Source organism: Hippopotamus amphibius, chromosome 8, assembly GCF_030028045.1.
Source record: "Hippopotamus amphibius kiboko isolate mHipAmp2 chromosome 8, mHipAmp2.hap2, whole genome shotgun sequence".
Lineage (NCBI taxonomy): Eukaryota > Metazoa > Chordata > Mammalia > Artiodactyla > Hippopotamidae > Hippopotamus > Hippopotamus amphibius.
This window is the reverse complement of record NC_080193.1, coordinates 128,888,883-128,903,639: the sequence shown is the minus strand read 5'-3', so window position 1 is coordinate 128,903,639 and position 14,757 is coordinate 128,888,883. Positions and strand designations below refer to the sequence as shown.

At 35.1% G+C, this 14,757-nt stretch overlaps 1 protein-coding gene across 4 annotated transcripts in view; it reads left to right on the top strand.

The window, feature by feature from the left end:
* The window catches only part of PDK1 (pyruvate dehydrogenase kinase 1), a 28,911-nt gene that overhangs the window by 1,767 nt on the left and 12,387 nt on the right, over positions 1 to 14,757 (top strand). For 2 of the 4 annotated variants that reach the window (XM_057744831.1, XM_057744828.1), the window contains exons 2-8: positions 343 to 484; positions 3,174 to 3,245; positions 5,246 to 5,430; positions 5,742 to 5,837; positions 6,847 to 6,924; positions 8,409 to 8,485; positions 10,304 to 10,402. In XM_057744831.1, the coding sequence (XP_057600814.1) occupies positions 343 to 484; positions 3,174 to 3,245; positions 5,246 to 5,430; positions 5,742 to 5,837; positions 6,847 to 6,924; positions 8,409 to 8,485; positions 10,304 to 10,402 (749 nt within the window). Of the gene's footprint in view, positions 1 to 117; positions 252 to 342; positions 485 to 3,173; positions 3,246 to 5,245; positions 5,431 to 5,741; positions 5,838 to 6,846; positions 6,925 to 8,408; positions 8,486 to 10,303; positions 10,403 to 14,757 lie in introns of those variants that run through there. The other 2 variants (XM_057744832.1, XM_057744829.1) reach the window with 2 other exon arrangements.

The window sequence follows — 14,757 nt, the reverse complement described above, 5'->3', positions numbered from 1 at the left end:
GATTTTTTAAATGATAGCAGCAACAGGTTATTTAGGCTAGGCTTTTGCAGCTGCTGCATTAATTAGACTGTGACTTGCTTAGACTTGCTCAGGTTGTCTCAGTTCTAAGATGGGAGGTGTAAGTAATGGAGACAGGAAAGTATCCTGATTGCTGCTCTACAGCGTGGTTGGAAGGTCGTTCAGGATGTCTCAGAACCCTGGAGACTGGGCTCTCTTGTCCCTTGCCTCCTCTTCCTTGCCCTGTCATTATGGTGATGCTGCCACTTGCCAAATAACTCCCTCTGTGTGTCTTCCTGCCTTATGGCTTCCACTTACTGCTGTTCCCACTGTGTTTGGTTTCAGGATCTGTGAATGCTTGTGAAAAGACCTCATTTATGTTTCTGCGGCAAGAGTTGCCTGTGAGATTGGCAAATATAATGAAAGAAATAAGTCTTCTTCCAGATAATCTTCTCAGGACACCATCAGTTCAGTTGGTACAAAGCTGGTAAGATTCCCCGTCTTGTGTTTGCAATTTCAATAGTGTTGTAGACTTTACTCAAGTTAAAGCAAATACTTTTTTACTCTTCAGTGGAGTCTTAAGGTAGTGGCAGCGTTCGTTCTCCTTTGTTGGAGTGTTTCTGGGCTTGTTCCCTGAATCCTGGACTGTACCACTTCTTGGTTCTGGAAAAAACAATCAAAACTGCACAGAAATACAGACACTATATTTAAGATTTGTGTTATTAAATCTGCAGGGATGTTATTTTATAATGTAACAAAAATATCTACCCTATGTTGATAGCTAGGGATTTATATACATTACCTTTAATCCCTTCAATAACCCTGCCTAGTAGGCCTGATTATCTCCATTTTACAGATGAGGAAACTGAGGCACCTACAGATTGTCCTTTGCTTAAAGCAATACCACTCATAGTGGAGCTGGGATTCAAACTCAGATTTGTTTGTTTCTGCTGCCCCATGCCGTACTCAGAGTAATAAAATGTATTAAAGTGTTTAAATATTTTTTGTGAAGTGAATTTATTTTATTGAAGTGTATCTTTGTAAATCACAAGAGTTAAAATCTTTATTCTACCATTTTATATCAGTTAGAAGTTATTAGAATTGTGTAGAAACTATAATCTCTCTTCTAAAAAATGAGAGTAGAGGTATTAAGGGTGTGCACACGTATGTGGCCACCTTTATACAGCCTTTCTTGGTAATGCTATTAAAGGTGTTATTCTCCTAAGCACTGTACATTTCAAACAAAAGAGTTTGCCAGAGTTCAGTCTTAAGTGGAAAAAATTTAGCTGCAAGACATTTCGCAATTATGATTCATGGAGATCCTAGCTTTCCTCTTGTAGGCATTATAGTAATGGAAGAAGCTGATCTAATGTCAGTTTTTAAAAATAAGTGAAAGAAGTATGACTGCTGCGTAAATGATAATCAGTTGCTATTTAGTCCAAGAATGGAAGTTACAAATGTGGTTTAAGTAGGAGGCACTTGTTTAAGAACTGATGGAGAACATGTCTATGAAGGCTTATTCCTGTTTTTTTTTTAATTCATTAAAAATAGAGTATGCTGCATTTTGAAACCTTATCTATGCCTAACACATTGTAGGTGTTGATAACTTGATGCTAAAAACTCAGCCTCTGTGCACTGGTGCTGAATCGAATATTGAAGACAGAGTTTTGGGTGAAGTAGAAAAGAATAGCTTTATTGGTTTGCCAGGCATAGGGGGACACAATGGGCTCGTGCCCTGAAAACTGTGTGTCCCAACCTGGGGAGATTTGGTGAGGAGTTTATAGCAGTGGTTCAAGGGCGAGGTTGCTGATAAGGATTAGGGTACGTGCAGGGCCTGCAGTCCTTTAATCTTGCCTCAGGTGGTGCTCTGATGAGCTTCTTGAGGTTATCAAACTGTGACCTTCTTTGGAATGAAGAATGTTAACATCTTCCATTTGTTGGGCATTTTAGTTCTGTAAAAGAGCTCAAAGATATTGTTATGTGTATCCCTTGAGGTGAAACCAGGACCCTGCCCCAAGGCTGCACTGTTGTTTCTTAGCTGCTCCTCCCTTGTCTCTTCATCCCCTCCCTTCCCTGATTAGCAGCTGTTTGGACCCGCCCTTAGGAACTCAGGGAACGTCATGGAGGCTGATGTATATTCCCTACCAACAAGAAACAGGGGACACAGAAAGCCTTCAGTGCCCAGAAGCCCCAAGGGTCCTTCTCCATTTCAGTATCTCTTGAATAAAGAGCATAATTGTTCTTGCCAATCAAGAGAAAAGTAAGGGTTAAGTCACAGCATTAGACATCAGAATCACTTGACTTTGGAATGCGTTGGCATGCAGTAAGGCATATTGCTTGTTAGAAACAGCTTTCCAAACCACCATGTGGATTTACAGATTTTTAAAACACTTTCATTGCCCCTGGATGCCTGCTAAGTTATGGCAGTTGTAGATCAAGCCAAAGCAGACCTTACACTATTGAAGGTCGTTGGATGGTAAGTGTTTTGGCTCTGGCCCTGCACTGCCATTGTGCTCCACGTGACCTTCAGAGAGTTATTTGGCTTTCATTTTGCTCCTCTACCAGGTGATTTGCTCCCTTGAATTGTTAGGTAAATTAAAACCCTGCATTTTCATGACTTCTGTGGGGTTTTTTTTGTTCAGTTTTTTAAAAGAACCATGTGTTAAATTGTAGACTTTCAATAAACATCTGTTGACTGGACATAAACATCTTAAGGTTGTAAAGCAAAGACATTTAAATTAGACTCTTAGACCAAGGTAAGCTGGCCTCCACATTTTACTGAAACTAAGACAAGTTAAGACATTTGCCCAAGATCCCATAGTTATTGGTGACAGACTCAGTTCTCATGACAGTCAGTATTTATACTATAATGTACAGTGGTAATTTCAAGAAATTTAAAAACTATTTTAGAGTATAGAACTAAAAAAAAAGAAGTAGGAAATCTTAAAATTCTTAAATTTAACTTAAGCTTTTAGGAGAAAACATGCACCTTCTTCTAATTAATGTTAGACACTTTGCTTGAATGTGAATGGATATAAAAATCCTACTTTAGCCATAATTTGTTAAAAATTAGTTAAAAATTAAGAAATGTTAAAAATGCCTTTTGAACATTTTCACAGTATTAAACTTTCAAAATGTAAAAGAACAGCTTTATGAGGGGTTGATTTGCATTTTAGGTATATCCAGAGCCTTCAGGAGCTTCTTGAGTTTAAGGACAAAAGCGCTGAAGATGCTAAAACTATTTATGAGTAAGTACACTGTTTGACCCTGTTCTGAACAGTTTTTATACTCTTTGAACATCATATAAAAACGTAAATACATTGAGCGTACACGTGCTGTTGGGTCGCTTTAGGGAAATTGATTAGCTTTTAGTTTCCCACTACTTGAACGTATGGTGGTACATGTGTCAATAGCAGCCCACACAGGCCAAGTAGGTAACATAAGTTTGTAAATTGGGCTGGGTGTAAGAAGAGCTTCATGTTCCTCACAGCTCTAGTGTAAAGAAAGACACAATTCAAGTGTGATGACCAATGGAAATCTAGATGTGGCCTCAGTGCCACCTGGATGATAGAGGGCTGGTGAGGACCCTTAACCTGGAGAGTGTGTGCTTCTAAAGGACAGCCACCTCAGCTCGGCTGATCATTGTGGAGCAGAAACACTGCCCAGATCATCTGATTTGTGTGTGTGTAAGAAAAACCACAAGTCTAGTCTTCTTAAAAGTAAAATCTCCTAATTTTGAGAGATTGGAAACTAAAGTTTAACAAACACTGAAGGCCGACAAAAACTTGTCTGTGGGTGTTTAGTTTATGACCTGTGGTTTGTGAGACAGTGTAAGTAATGTGACCTGTTTAATACTCAACATACCAGGACTAGTAAGCCCCATAGTCCCCTAAGATGTTACCTGTTTATTCTAATGAATGTTGCTCAGAACTTAAAGACTACCTCTTTTGTTGTCCTCCGAGTCCATTAAACTTTTTTTTTTTGCTGTCTTTAAAGGTGATAGCAACATTTTACTTTTTAAACATGATTTTGGTCTGAAAATAACGTCAAGAATTTGCTGTGTCTAGGTATACAGCATAGTTCACACAGATGATGTCGTTTAATCTTCAAAATAACTCTACCGAGATGATACTGTCTGTGCACAAAGAGGTTAAGTAAGTTAAGATAGCATTAAGGTCATATGGATAGCAAATGGATTTGGACCTGCTCAGCCTTATTTAAAAGTAAACATTATGCTGTAGGACCTTCTGAGAAAAGTTATTCAGAGCTGAATTTTTAAAAATAAGGTGAGCAGCCAGGCAGAATACTACTGGTTTTGGTTTTGACAAAAGAGAGGTGTGAAATGAATGATTAAAGAGTGACTAGAAATGATGAGTCTCTTGTTTTTGAGGAGTTTTGTTGTTTGTATTTTGGATTAACAGTTTGGTTTTGAAACTAATTACACACTAGGAACTCCAAAAATGTTTTGCGCAGTGAGAGCAGCATTGTCGTAGGTTAATAGCATTCAAGGTGATGACTTTGAGTGGGAAAGCACTCATGTGGAAGTGTAGATTCTGATGGGTATATTACAAGATGGATTTTGTTACTTCATAACTAAGACTTCTTTCCTCTTTTATTTAGTTCGTTAAATTAACCATGCAATAATGTCTTCCAAATGACAGAAATGGGAAGGTTGGATGGCTTGAAGGTTTTTCTTTGAACACAACATTCACCTTATCCCATTTTTTTAAACTCATCAGATGAATGGAATTAGAATTCTTTTCTACTTTTCTAAGTGACCCTTTCTCTTTTTGAACCTGGGGAATACTTCCAAAACAGACAGCCTTTAGTGGCTCATTCGTCTTCATTCCTTACAGAGCATGTGTTCCCTAGAAGCAAGTGCTCTGTCTTCTATTATGCTGAATATCCCTGGATCCCATCCTCATAGTGAGTGCTCAGATAATCTTAGTTGACAGTGGTTAAAGAAAACCCTTCACATTTGTAGGATTGTGTTTTGTGGCAGCCTGACTTTTAGGAGTTCCAAAAAAATAATTACGTCTCACAAGTTTTATTTTGGAGATGTTAACCTCCGTAGATGTGGTATATTTTATGATCTGAAATATATTTAAGTAAGTGTAAGAAAACATGCACTGATGCTTCTTTTACTGAATTAGGGATTTCTTGCCTAGTATAATTGGCTAAACTTAGATTTTAGTATCACATTCACTTGCCCAAATATTTGGCTGTTCTGACAGACAGGTTTGTTTAGCTTTACAGATACTGTGATACGGATCAGGAACCGACACAATGACGTGATTCCCACCATGGCTCAGGGTGTGATTGAATACAAGGAGAGCTTTGGAGTGGATCCTGTCACCAGCCAGAATGTTCAGTACTTTTTGGATCGTTTCTACATGAGTCGCATTTCAATTAGAATGTTACTCAATCAGCACTGTAAGTGTCTAGAGGTCAAGAGAAGAAGCTAAATAAGATGTGTTGGTATATTTTAAATTTATTTAGAAAACTTCCTTTCAGGGAGAACATTTAATTTTACTTTTTTGCATATTAAGAAAAGCATAGAATGCCATACAAAGGAGGTTTTTTTAAAACTGAATTTTTATGTTTAGCATTATGTGAAATACTGTGTTTATGTTTAAGGAAAATACTTGTTCTACTGTTTGCTACCAATTAGAGAAACAGTATTCAAATCTGGACAGGGCATTAGGTATTTTAGCTTATTTTATTTGTTTTTTATTTTTTGATAGCTTTATTATTTGGTGGAAAAGGCAAAGGAAGCCTGTCTCATCGAAAACACATTGGAAGCATAAATCCGAACTGCAATGTGGTTGAAGTTATTAAAGGTAAATACATTTCTCCTTTCAGAAAGGATGAAAAAAATCAAAATTTTTAGTGTTATCTCTTGCTATTAAAACAGTTTTTATATCATGAGATAAAATGTTAGGGGTGAATATGTGGGTTTGAAAATAACTTTATAATGCGACTTGTGCACTATGTATAGGATGAATGTTTTGTTGATACAGTGCTTTATTAGGTAAAGTGTGGTGATGTTATGAGGTATCTGTTTGACTTCAAAATTTCCTCCTCCCCCCTTTCTAATTCCCTATATTGGAGCCATAATACATAAGTTTGGTTTGCATCTTTCCACACTTTTTTCTGTTTGTGCCATGTATACTCATACACATACATATTTGTTGGTTATACACTGTTTGTTGTTCTTGGAAAATAGAGTACTTTGTGTATGTTTTTCTACAAGTGTACAGACATTGTACTATGTGCAGTACACCAGGTTTTGAATGGCTGTTATGGATGTATCAGAATGTATTAATCCACCCTCCTATTGATGCGTTTTTCAGGTGTTTTAACTTTTCTATCACCAGCAATACTGCAATGGACATCCTTAGATATGTGCTGACTTTTGTTAGTATTTTAGAAGGCAAGATTCCTAGATTTAAAAATATTTAAAATGTATTTAAAATTTTGATACCACCAAAAATGTATCAGACAATGAATGAGAGTGGCTATTCCCTAAATCCTTATCAACTCTAAATTTTTGTTATATGTATTGTAAATATTTTCTTCAGCCTGCTGGTTTTCTTTTTACTTTATGGTGCCTTTTCCCATACAGATGTTTTAATTTTTTTTGTAATCGTATCTGTCATTTTTTCCTTTATGGCCTTTAGGCTTTGTCATGTCCTACTTAAAAAAGACCTTCCCCAAAGTAAGATTATTAAAGTATATTTTTTTCTATAGAAAGTTTTAAAATTTCTTTTGTTTATATACTATTGCCATCTTAATGCATGAAACAGAAGTAAATTTATTTAATAACTTTTTTGTTTTGATTCACACTAGATGGCTATGAAAATGCTAGGCGTCTGTGTGATTTGTATTATATTAACTCTCCCGAACTAGAACTTGAAGAACTAAATGGTAAGCCCTGATGCCTTTTCCTTAATGATTAGTGTTATGATTACCTGAGAAGGAGTAATAAGAACTTAGATTTGTTTTAATATGAAAGAACTTTTCATCAACTTCTTCATTGGATGTGAAAGCTGAGGGAGAGCAAATCATTTAAAAAATAGTATTTATGTGTGTGTGTACATATATATATATTTCAATTTAGTTGGGGTCTTTCTGAAAGATATTTTGGCTTTTTCTTCCCCGTTTTTCTTATTTTTAATTGATAATATTGATTCTTTGCTTATTTTTGATTTTCTGGTTAGTCATAGAAAAAAGTGATGCCAAGAAAATCACATCTGACTTTTATATGTACTTCAGTAATGAAAGGTTGACCCTTTAAGATTTCTGCTTCCTGAGTTATAAACTATTTTTTATTGTTGAGGCAGTAAAATGACTGGAGATGTGTTGTAAAAGAGGAAAGAAAGATGCTCATCTGTTTGAGAATCTGATTATCTCTGATGGTCTTCTTTTTATCCTGACTAGTGTCTTTTGGACACAAAAGGTTTAGATGCCTTGAAAGGAGATTGATGAGTCTCCCTGTTTCTCTTAGAGTAAGGTAGTTTGATAGAGGGACAAACATTTCCTAAGTTAAAATGACCCTTTGAGAAGAATAAAATTAAATGTTCTTGTACTGAGTTGTATTCAGGACCTTAGAGAGGGCAGTAGAAGTAGTTGTCCCATTGAAAATAGAATTGTGTGGTTTTTCTAAAGCCGTAATGGTACCATTCAGTAAGTAAGAACCACAATGCACAAGCGATAGTTTGGGAACCTGAACTGGTGTGGGTAGTTTCCAGATGTACCATCCATGTTTCCAAGGGACGGTTTATTCAGTGGAGAGTCCAGTTTATTGGCTGCATTAGAATTCTAAGGTATGGTGACTCTTAGTCCTTTACTAAAAGTTCTGCTTTACTTATTGTCTGCCCTCTGCCCCCAACTGGGTGGCTCCTATTAAACGTTTGAATGTGGAATTCGTAGCCCTTGGTAAATTGGTGCTAGCTCAGTTTTCATTTGAATCTATATGCATAGAAATGCCTAAAGTAAAACATTCCACCTGGGTGAGAAAATTAAAAAATGGCTTTTTAAAGAAAGAATGTATGTGAGTTAGACCATGGAATTTATAGACTTTCACACTTCTTTTTGAAAGGTAAAATTCTAACCTTAAGGCTGAGTGTCTTAAACAGACTTACCGTTATCGTTGTCGTATAGAAGAACGGGTAGATGGTTATGCAGGATTGCAAGAGTGACTGCAGGACTCATGTTATCATAGTCAGTTATAAATTTGTGTGAGCACGGAGTTCAAACACTGATTCAGTAAAGAACTGGTATGGCCTTCTCCTGCAAATAGTACTATCCTCCATAGTAAATGTTTTCTTTTCATCACTACACAATATATTCTTTAAAATGCTTTAAGCACATCTCTCTGTACTTTCATATTTTTCTCTTCTGCTCTGTAGCAAAATCACCAGGACAGCCAATACAAGTGGTTTATGTACCATCCCATCTCTATCACATGGTGTTTGAACTTTTCAAGGTTTGTAAAATAGTATTACGTCGCCTTTACCAGTCCTTTCCTAAGGTTAGGATCTGCTTTGAAAGTTTAAATAGTCTACCGCGTTTTCCTCAGTTTCATTAAAAGATGCCCTTTCATGTTCGGTGTCATGTCGCATCGCTGGAGATCAGCTGTTGGTCAGCACCATTGGGCCCTTCAGTGTAGTGGGACGCTCAGACCTGAAACTCAGAAAGACCTGGATTTGAATTCCAGTTCTGCCACCTAATATGTCTGCAAATCACTCAACCTTTCTGAGCCTCAGTTTCCTCCTCTGTAAAACAAGGATAATACTATCTAGGTTATTATGAAGGTTGAGAATAACGTATTAAATTCTAATACAATGGCAGCACAGTATAGGTGCTTAATAAAGTTTTATTTTTATTTTTACAAAACAAAATATTTAGAAGAATGATTCTCAACTTTCCACCCCTAAAGGTCCACAGTCCACTGTTACATGTTTTTTTTTTTTTTTTGAGAAAGTCATTTATACTGACTTACAGAACTTCTGCTATTATTTTTGCTCTTTACAAAAAAATTTGAAAACTAAATACGATTATTCTGGTAATGTTGAGAGTACATTTTGTCTCATCAACACACCTATGACACCTGCTGGTAGACAGGAAAGTGAGTGATGAGGAGTGGTATGGGTCCACGTGGCCGAAAATGACACCCCAAATCAAGCCTGCATTCTCTCTCAGCATGGTTACCATGTCTTCAGCCAGGAGCATGTGAAAGAAAGAAGAGGTGGCTTTCAGCCTGACCATGCAAAAGAAAACAAAAATACACTGAAACACAGAAAAACTGGCTGACTGTCTCAGAATAGCAAAAGTTGAAGAATGTTCTTGGTTCTAAGACAGCAAGAACATATCTAATATCTTACAAAAATCTCTCTACCAAACTGGTTAAATGAATAAATGATTGGCACTTATAGGATTAAAGTAGTTTTTTTCCTTGAAATTGCAGTCACGTAAAGATCTTGTTGCCCATGAGGCTTAATAAAAGAAATATTACCATATTATGTAGCAGATTTTATATTATGCCGATAATAATGGCTTCTGTCTGTCTGAAAGCTGATCTTAAATGGCCTCTGGTAGAGATGACAGAATTTCTTCCTCAGGGGACTCAATCCCGATTGGTGTTCCAGGGCCACACACTCTTATTTCCAAGTTCAGTCCTGTCTTTTTCCTTTGAAACTATATCTAGTGTTAGCAGTTCCTACTCCAATGCTACAGCAAGTTATCACTTAGTGCTTATGATATGTTGGCATCGTGTACCCTGTATCTTTTAGAAATTGGTCAAAACAGTTTTACGATGTAAATATCCTAGTTTCAAACTAGTAGTAAATTCAGTTCATTTCAACATCATAATAGACTTGCTATTAAAACTAAATGAAAAAAAATTTTTTCTTAAAGCAATTTAAGACAATTAAAATGGTTCTTTAAAATAGAGATGAAACTGTTTTCAGAAATAAGGGTTTTCCTGTTATCTACCAAATTATAAAAATATTTCGGTAGAATTTTCTGCTTTCATGTAAAACTAGTTAAAAGTGTTGAGAAGTTTGGTTTTGGAAAATATGCAGAATTTAGTTGGGATCTTTAATTATCTATCAAGTCCTCCAAAACTGACTTATTTTTTAAAAGTAATTCTTTAAATATAGTTATAAGAATTATGATTCTGTGCCCATATTTCCATTAAATTAAAATTTAAAAAAAATTCAAGTAGTGCATATGTACTTGAAAATTGTAATTCATTTCTCTTTCTTTAAAGTTGTATTTTTAATGTAACCCTTATGTATTTCAGAATGCAATGAGAGCAACGATGGAGCATCATGCCGACAAAGGTGTTTACCCGCCTATCCAAGTCCATGTCACACTGGGTAATGAGGATTTGACTGTGAAGGTAAATGCTGGGTTTTTAAAAAAAATTTTTAATTGATGTACAGGCATGCACATGTTTTCTGGAAGACATAATTTATTCTTGGAAGAAAGAAATCCTGTTCCTAATAGATAATAAGCACAATGCTTCATTTATCTGGCAGGTTATGGAATTTTCCCTTGAGTATGTTTCTATTCTGGTCCTTCATCCAAATGATTCAAGTTAAAGTAAACCCTGGAGCCAGGCAGTTTAGCAGAATCATGAATGTCTACTTTGATATCTACTTTGATAAGTAAAATCTAAAATATTTGGGTATTTGCAGTGTTATGTGGATAATAATTTTTCATTTCTAAACGGTGCTTTTTAATCTACTTTTAAGTGTTTCATTTGATTTTCATAACGGCTCTTTAGTTAGGGGCAAAGGTAATTTTCTCAGTTTTACAGGTGTGAAATGACATAGTGATTAGCTCGTTATTAGACAGCCAATAAATGACACGGAACATGAAATCAGTCCTTTGACCCTAGTCCCAAGCATTTTCTACTACATTTTTCTTAGATAGCCCAGTTTCTTAGAATATGATGATGTTTCTCTTTTTAAAATAATCATTTTAAGTTTTATGTTAAATTAATAAATGCAGAGGGTATGAAAATGAAATATGTCACTTCCTTGCCACTTGTAGGTCACTTCACAGAGGTAGTCTTTTTGTTATTTTTTCTGGTATTTGTTGCTATAGTTTAAAGTAGTATTCTAATATTGCTATTTCTGAAATTAAAATTTTTTAAACAGCAAATATTGGCTTTCAGTTATGGTAGCTGAGGAGCTAGCTCTGTTAGAGCACCTCCCCTCTCCTCCCTGAGCCTCAATTGCCATTTTCCCAGTATTTAAGTTCATACATTGAATTCTAAATTATTTCATTCTTTTGGGTGCTCTTGTAAATGGAATTGTTTTCTTAATTTAATTTTTGGATTGTGCATTGCCAGTGTATAGGAATATAATTGATTTTTGTGTACTGATCTTGTATCCTGCAACCTAGCCAAACTCATTTATTAGTTCTCATAATTTTTTTGTGAGCTCCTTAGGATTTTCTCTACATAAGGCTATGTCATCTGGAAAATAGAGATAATTTTCCTTCTTCCTTTCCGATCTGTTTATTTTTCCTTGCCTAATTGGTGTCTGTAGAACCTCCAGTACAGTGTTGAATAGAACTGGCGTCCTTATCTTTTTACTGATCCTAGAAAAGCTTTCAGTCTTTTTTTTTTCATTTTTATATGATGAACTATTTTTTTATTATGCCATTAAGAACAAAGACTTATTTGCTTACCTAACTGAATTCATTAAATATTTGATCTGGGCTTAATAACCCTCTCAATTACTTATATATTCCCTGGCTTTTAGCACATTTTATACATGCAATTTAAGTTTTCGTCATTAAAAGGGAAAGCTTTGTCTTTCATCCTCACATATGATGTTAGCTGTGGGTTTTTCATAGTGTTCTTCAGATTGAGAAAGCTCACTTTTATTCCTAGTTTGTTGAGTGTATATCATGAAAGGATTTTGGATTTTGTCAGATGCCTTTTCTGGATAGATTGAGATGATCATGTGGTATTTGTTCCAAATTCTATCATTTGGTGTATTAGAATGATTGATTTTTGTGTGTTGAACTTGCATTTTGGGAGTAGGTCTCACTTTTTACTTTTTTTTTTTTTTTTGGAGGATTTTTGCATTGGTATTCATAAGGGATATTTACTAGTGTGTATTTTCTTTTCTTTTTTTTAATTAATTAATTTTATTGGCTGTGTTGGGTCTTTTTTGCTGTGCACGGGCTTTCTTTTAGTTGCGGCGAGTGGGGGCTACTCTCCATTGTGATGCGCGGGCTCCACATTGCCGTGGCTTCTCTTGCTGCGGAGCATGGGCTCTAGGCATATGGGCTTCAGTAGTTGCAGCACATGAGCTTAGTTGCTCTGCGGCATGTGGGATCTTCCTGGAGCAGGGATGGAACCTGTGTCCCCTGCATTGGCAGGCAGATTCTTGACCACTGCGCCACCTAGGAAGCCCTAGTGTGTATTTTCTTGTGATGTCTTTGTCTGGTTTTGATATCAGGGTAATACTGACCTTCTCGAATGAGTTAGTGTTCCTTTCTTTTCTATATTTTAGAAGGTTTTAAGGATTGGTGTTGATTCTTTAAATGCTTGGTAGAATCCACCTGTGAAGCCATTTGGGCCTGTTCTTGTCTTTGTGAGAAGAGTTTTGATTACTAGTTCAGTCTCTTAATTTCTTTTAAGTCTATACAGATTTTCTGTTTCTTCCTGAGTCCCTTTTTATACCTTATGTCTTTCTAAGAATTTGTCCATTTCACCTAGTTTTCTTATTTGTTGGCATACAATTGTTCATAGTTTTCCATCATAATCTTTTTTATTTTTTGTAAGATTGGGTAGTAATGTCCCCAGTTTCATTCCTGATTTTACTAATTTGAGTCTTCTCCCTTTTTTTTGGTCAGCCTAGCTAAAAGTTTGTTAATTTTGTTAATCTTTTCAAAAAACCAACTTTCTGTTTCATTGATTTTTCTCTGCTATTTTTCTGTTCTTTATTTCTTTTATCTTTATTATTTTCTTCCTTTGGATTGCTTTGTAATTTGCTCTTTTTTAGTGTCTTAAAGTGGAAATTTAGGTTATTGATTTGAGACATTTTACAGCTATAAATTTCTCCCTAGGTACTGCTTTTTCTGTATCTCATAAATTTTTTATGCTGTTTTTGTTTTTGTTCATCTCAAAGTATTTTCTGATTTCCCTGTGATTTCTCATTGATTGTTTAGGAGTGTGTGTCTAATTTCCATATATGTGTTAATTCCCCACGTTTTGTTTTGTTATTGATTTCCAGTTTCACTCCATTGTGGCCAGAAATATAGTTTGTATAAATTCAGTCCTTTTACATTTACTGAGACTTGTTTTATGGCCTAACATGGTATATCCTGGAGAATGTTCCATGGGTATTTGAGAAAAATGTTTATTGTGGTGTTGTTGGATGGAGTGTTCTGTAGATAACTGTTAGGCCTGGTTGGTTTAGTGTTGTTCAGATCTTCTATTTCCTTGTTGATCTTCTGTCTACTTGTCATACCCATTATTTAGAGTGGGGTATTGATGCTTCCAACTCTTAGTGTTGAATTATCTATTTCTCCCTTCAGTTCTGTCGATTTTTGCTTCATATATTTTGGAGCTCAGTTGTTAAGTGTATATATGTTTATAATTTTATATCTTCTTGATATATTGACCTTTTATCATTGTAAAATGTCTTTCTTCATCTCTATGAACAATTTTTGTCTTAAAGTGTATTTTGTTTGATACTGTATAACCATCCCAAATCCCTTTTGGTTTCTGTTTTCATGGTGTATATTTTTCCAGACTTTTACTTTGAACCTGTTTGTGTCTTTGAATCTAAAGTGTGTCTCTTGTAAACAGCATATGGTTTGATCGTCTTTTTAATCTATCCTGTCAGTGTCCACCTTTTAATTGAAATGTTCAAGCCAGTTACACTTAACATAGTTATTGTTAATGTAGAATTTACATTTTGTCATTTTTTTCTGTATGTCATGTCCTTTTTGATCCTTTATTTCACCATTACTGCTTTTTTGTTAAAATGATAATTTCTAGTATATCATTTTAATTTCCTTCTTTTCTTAAAAATTATATTTGAGTTATTTCCTTAGTGGTTGTCCTGAGATTGTAATTAACATTCATTTATAACAATATAGTTCAGATTATATACTAACTTAATTTCAATAGTATACACAGACTTTGATCCTAGGTTGGTCTGTTCCCTCCCCACCCTTTGTGTTGTTATCATCATATAACATACATCTTAATACATTGTATGTCCATCTACACAGATTTATAATTATCACCCTATGCAATTATCTTTTAAATAATGTAGGAGAAAAAAGTTAATGAACAAAAAAATACACTTAACATATTCTTTATTTTTATCTATGTGGTTACCTTTCCTGGTGCTCTTTACTTATTCTTGTGGATTCAATTCACTGTCTAGTGTTCTTTCATTTTAGGCTAAAGGATTCCTTTTAGTATTTCTTGATAGGGGAGGTCTACCGATGATGACGTCTCAGTTTTTGCTTATCTGAGAATGTCTCAATTTCTCCTCATTTTAGAAGGATAATTTTACTGGATATGGAATTCTTGGTTGATAGTCTTTTTCTTTCTATATTCATTTCTTTGAATATGTTAATCCTACTGCCTTTTGGCCTTTATGATTTTTGATGAGAAACCAGCTATTAATCTTATTAGGATCCTTTGTATGTGATGAGTCACTTTTCTTGCTGCTTGTAAGATTCTTTCTTCTTGGGTTTTGACAGTTTGATTGTAATCTG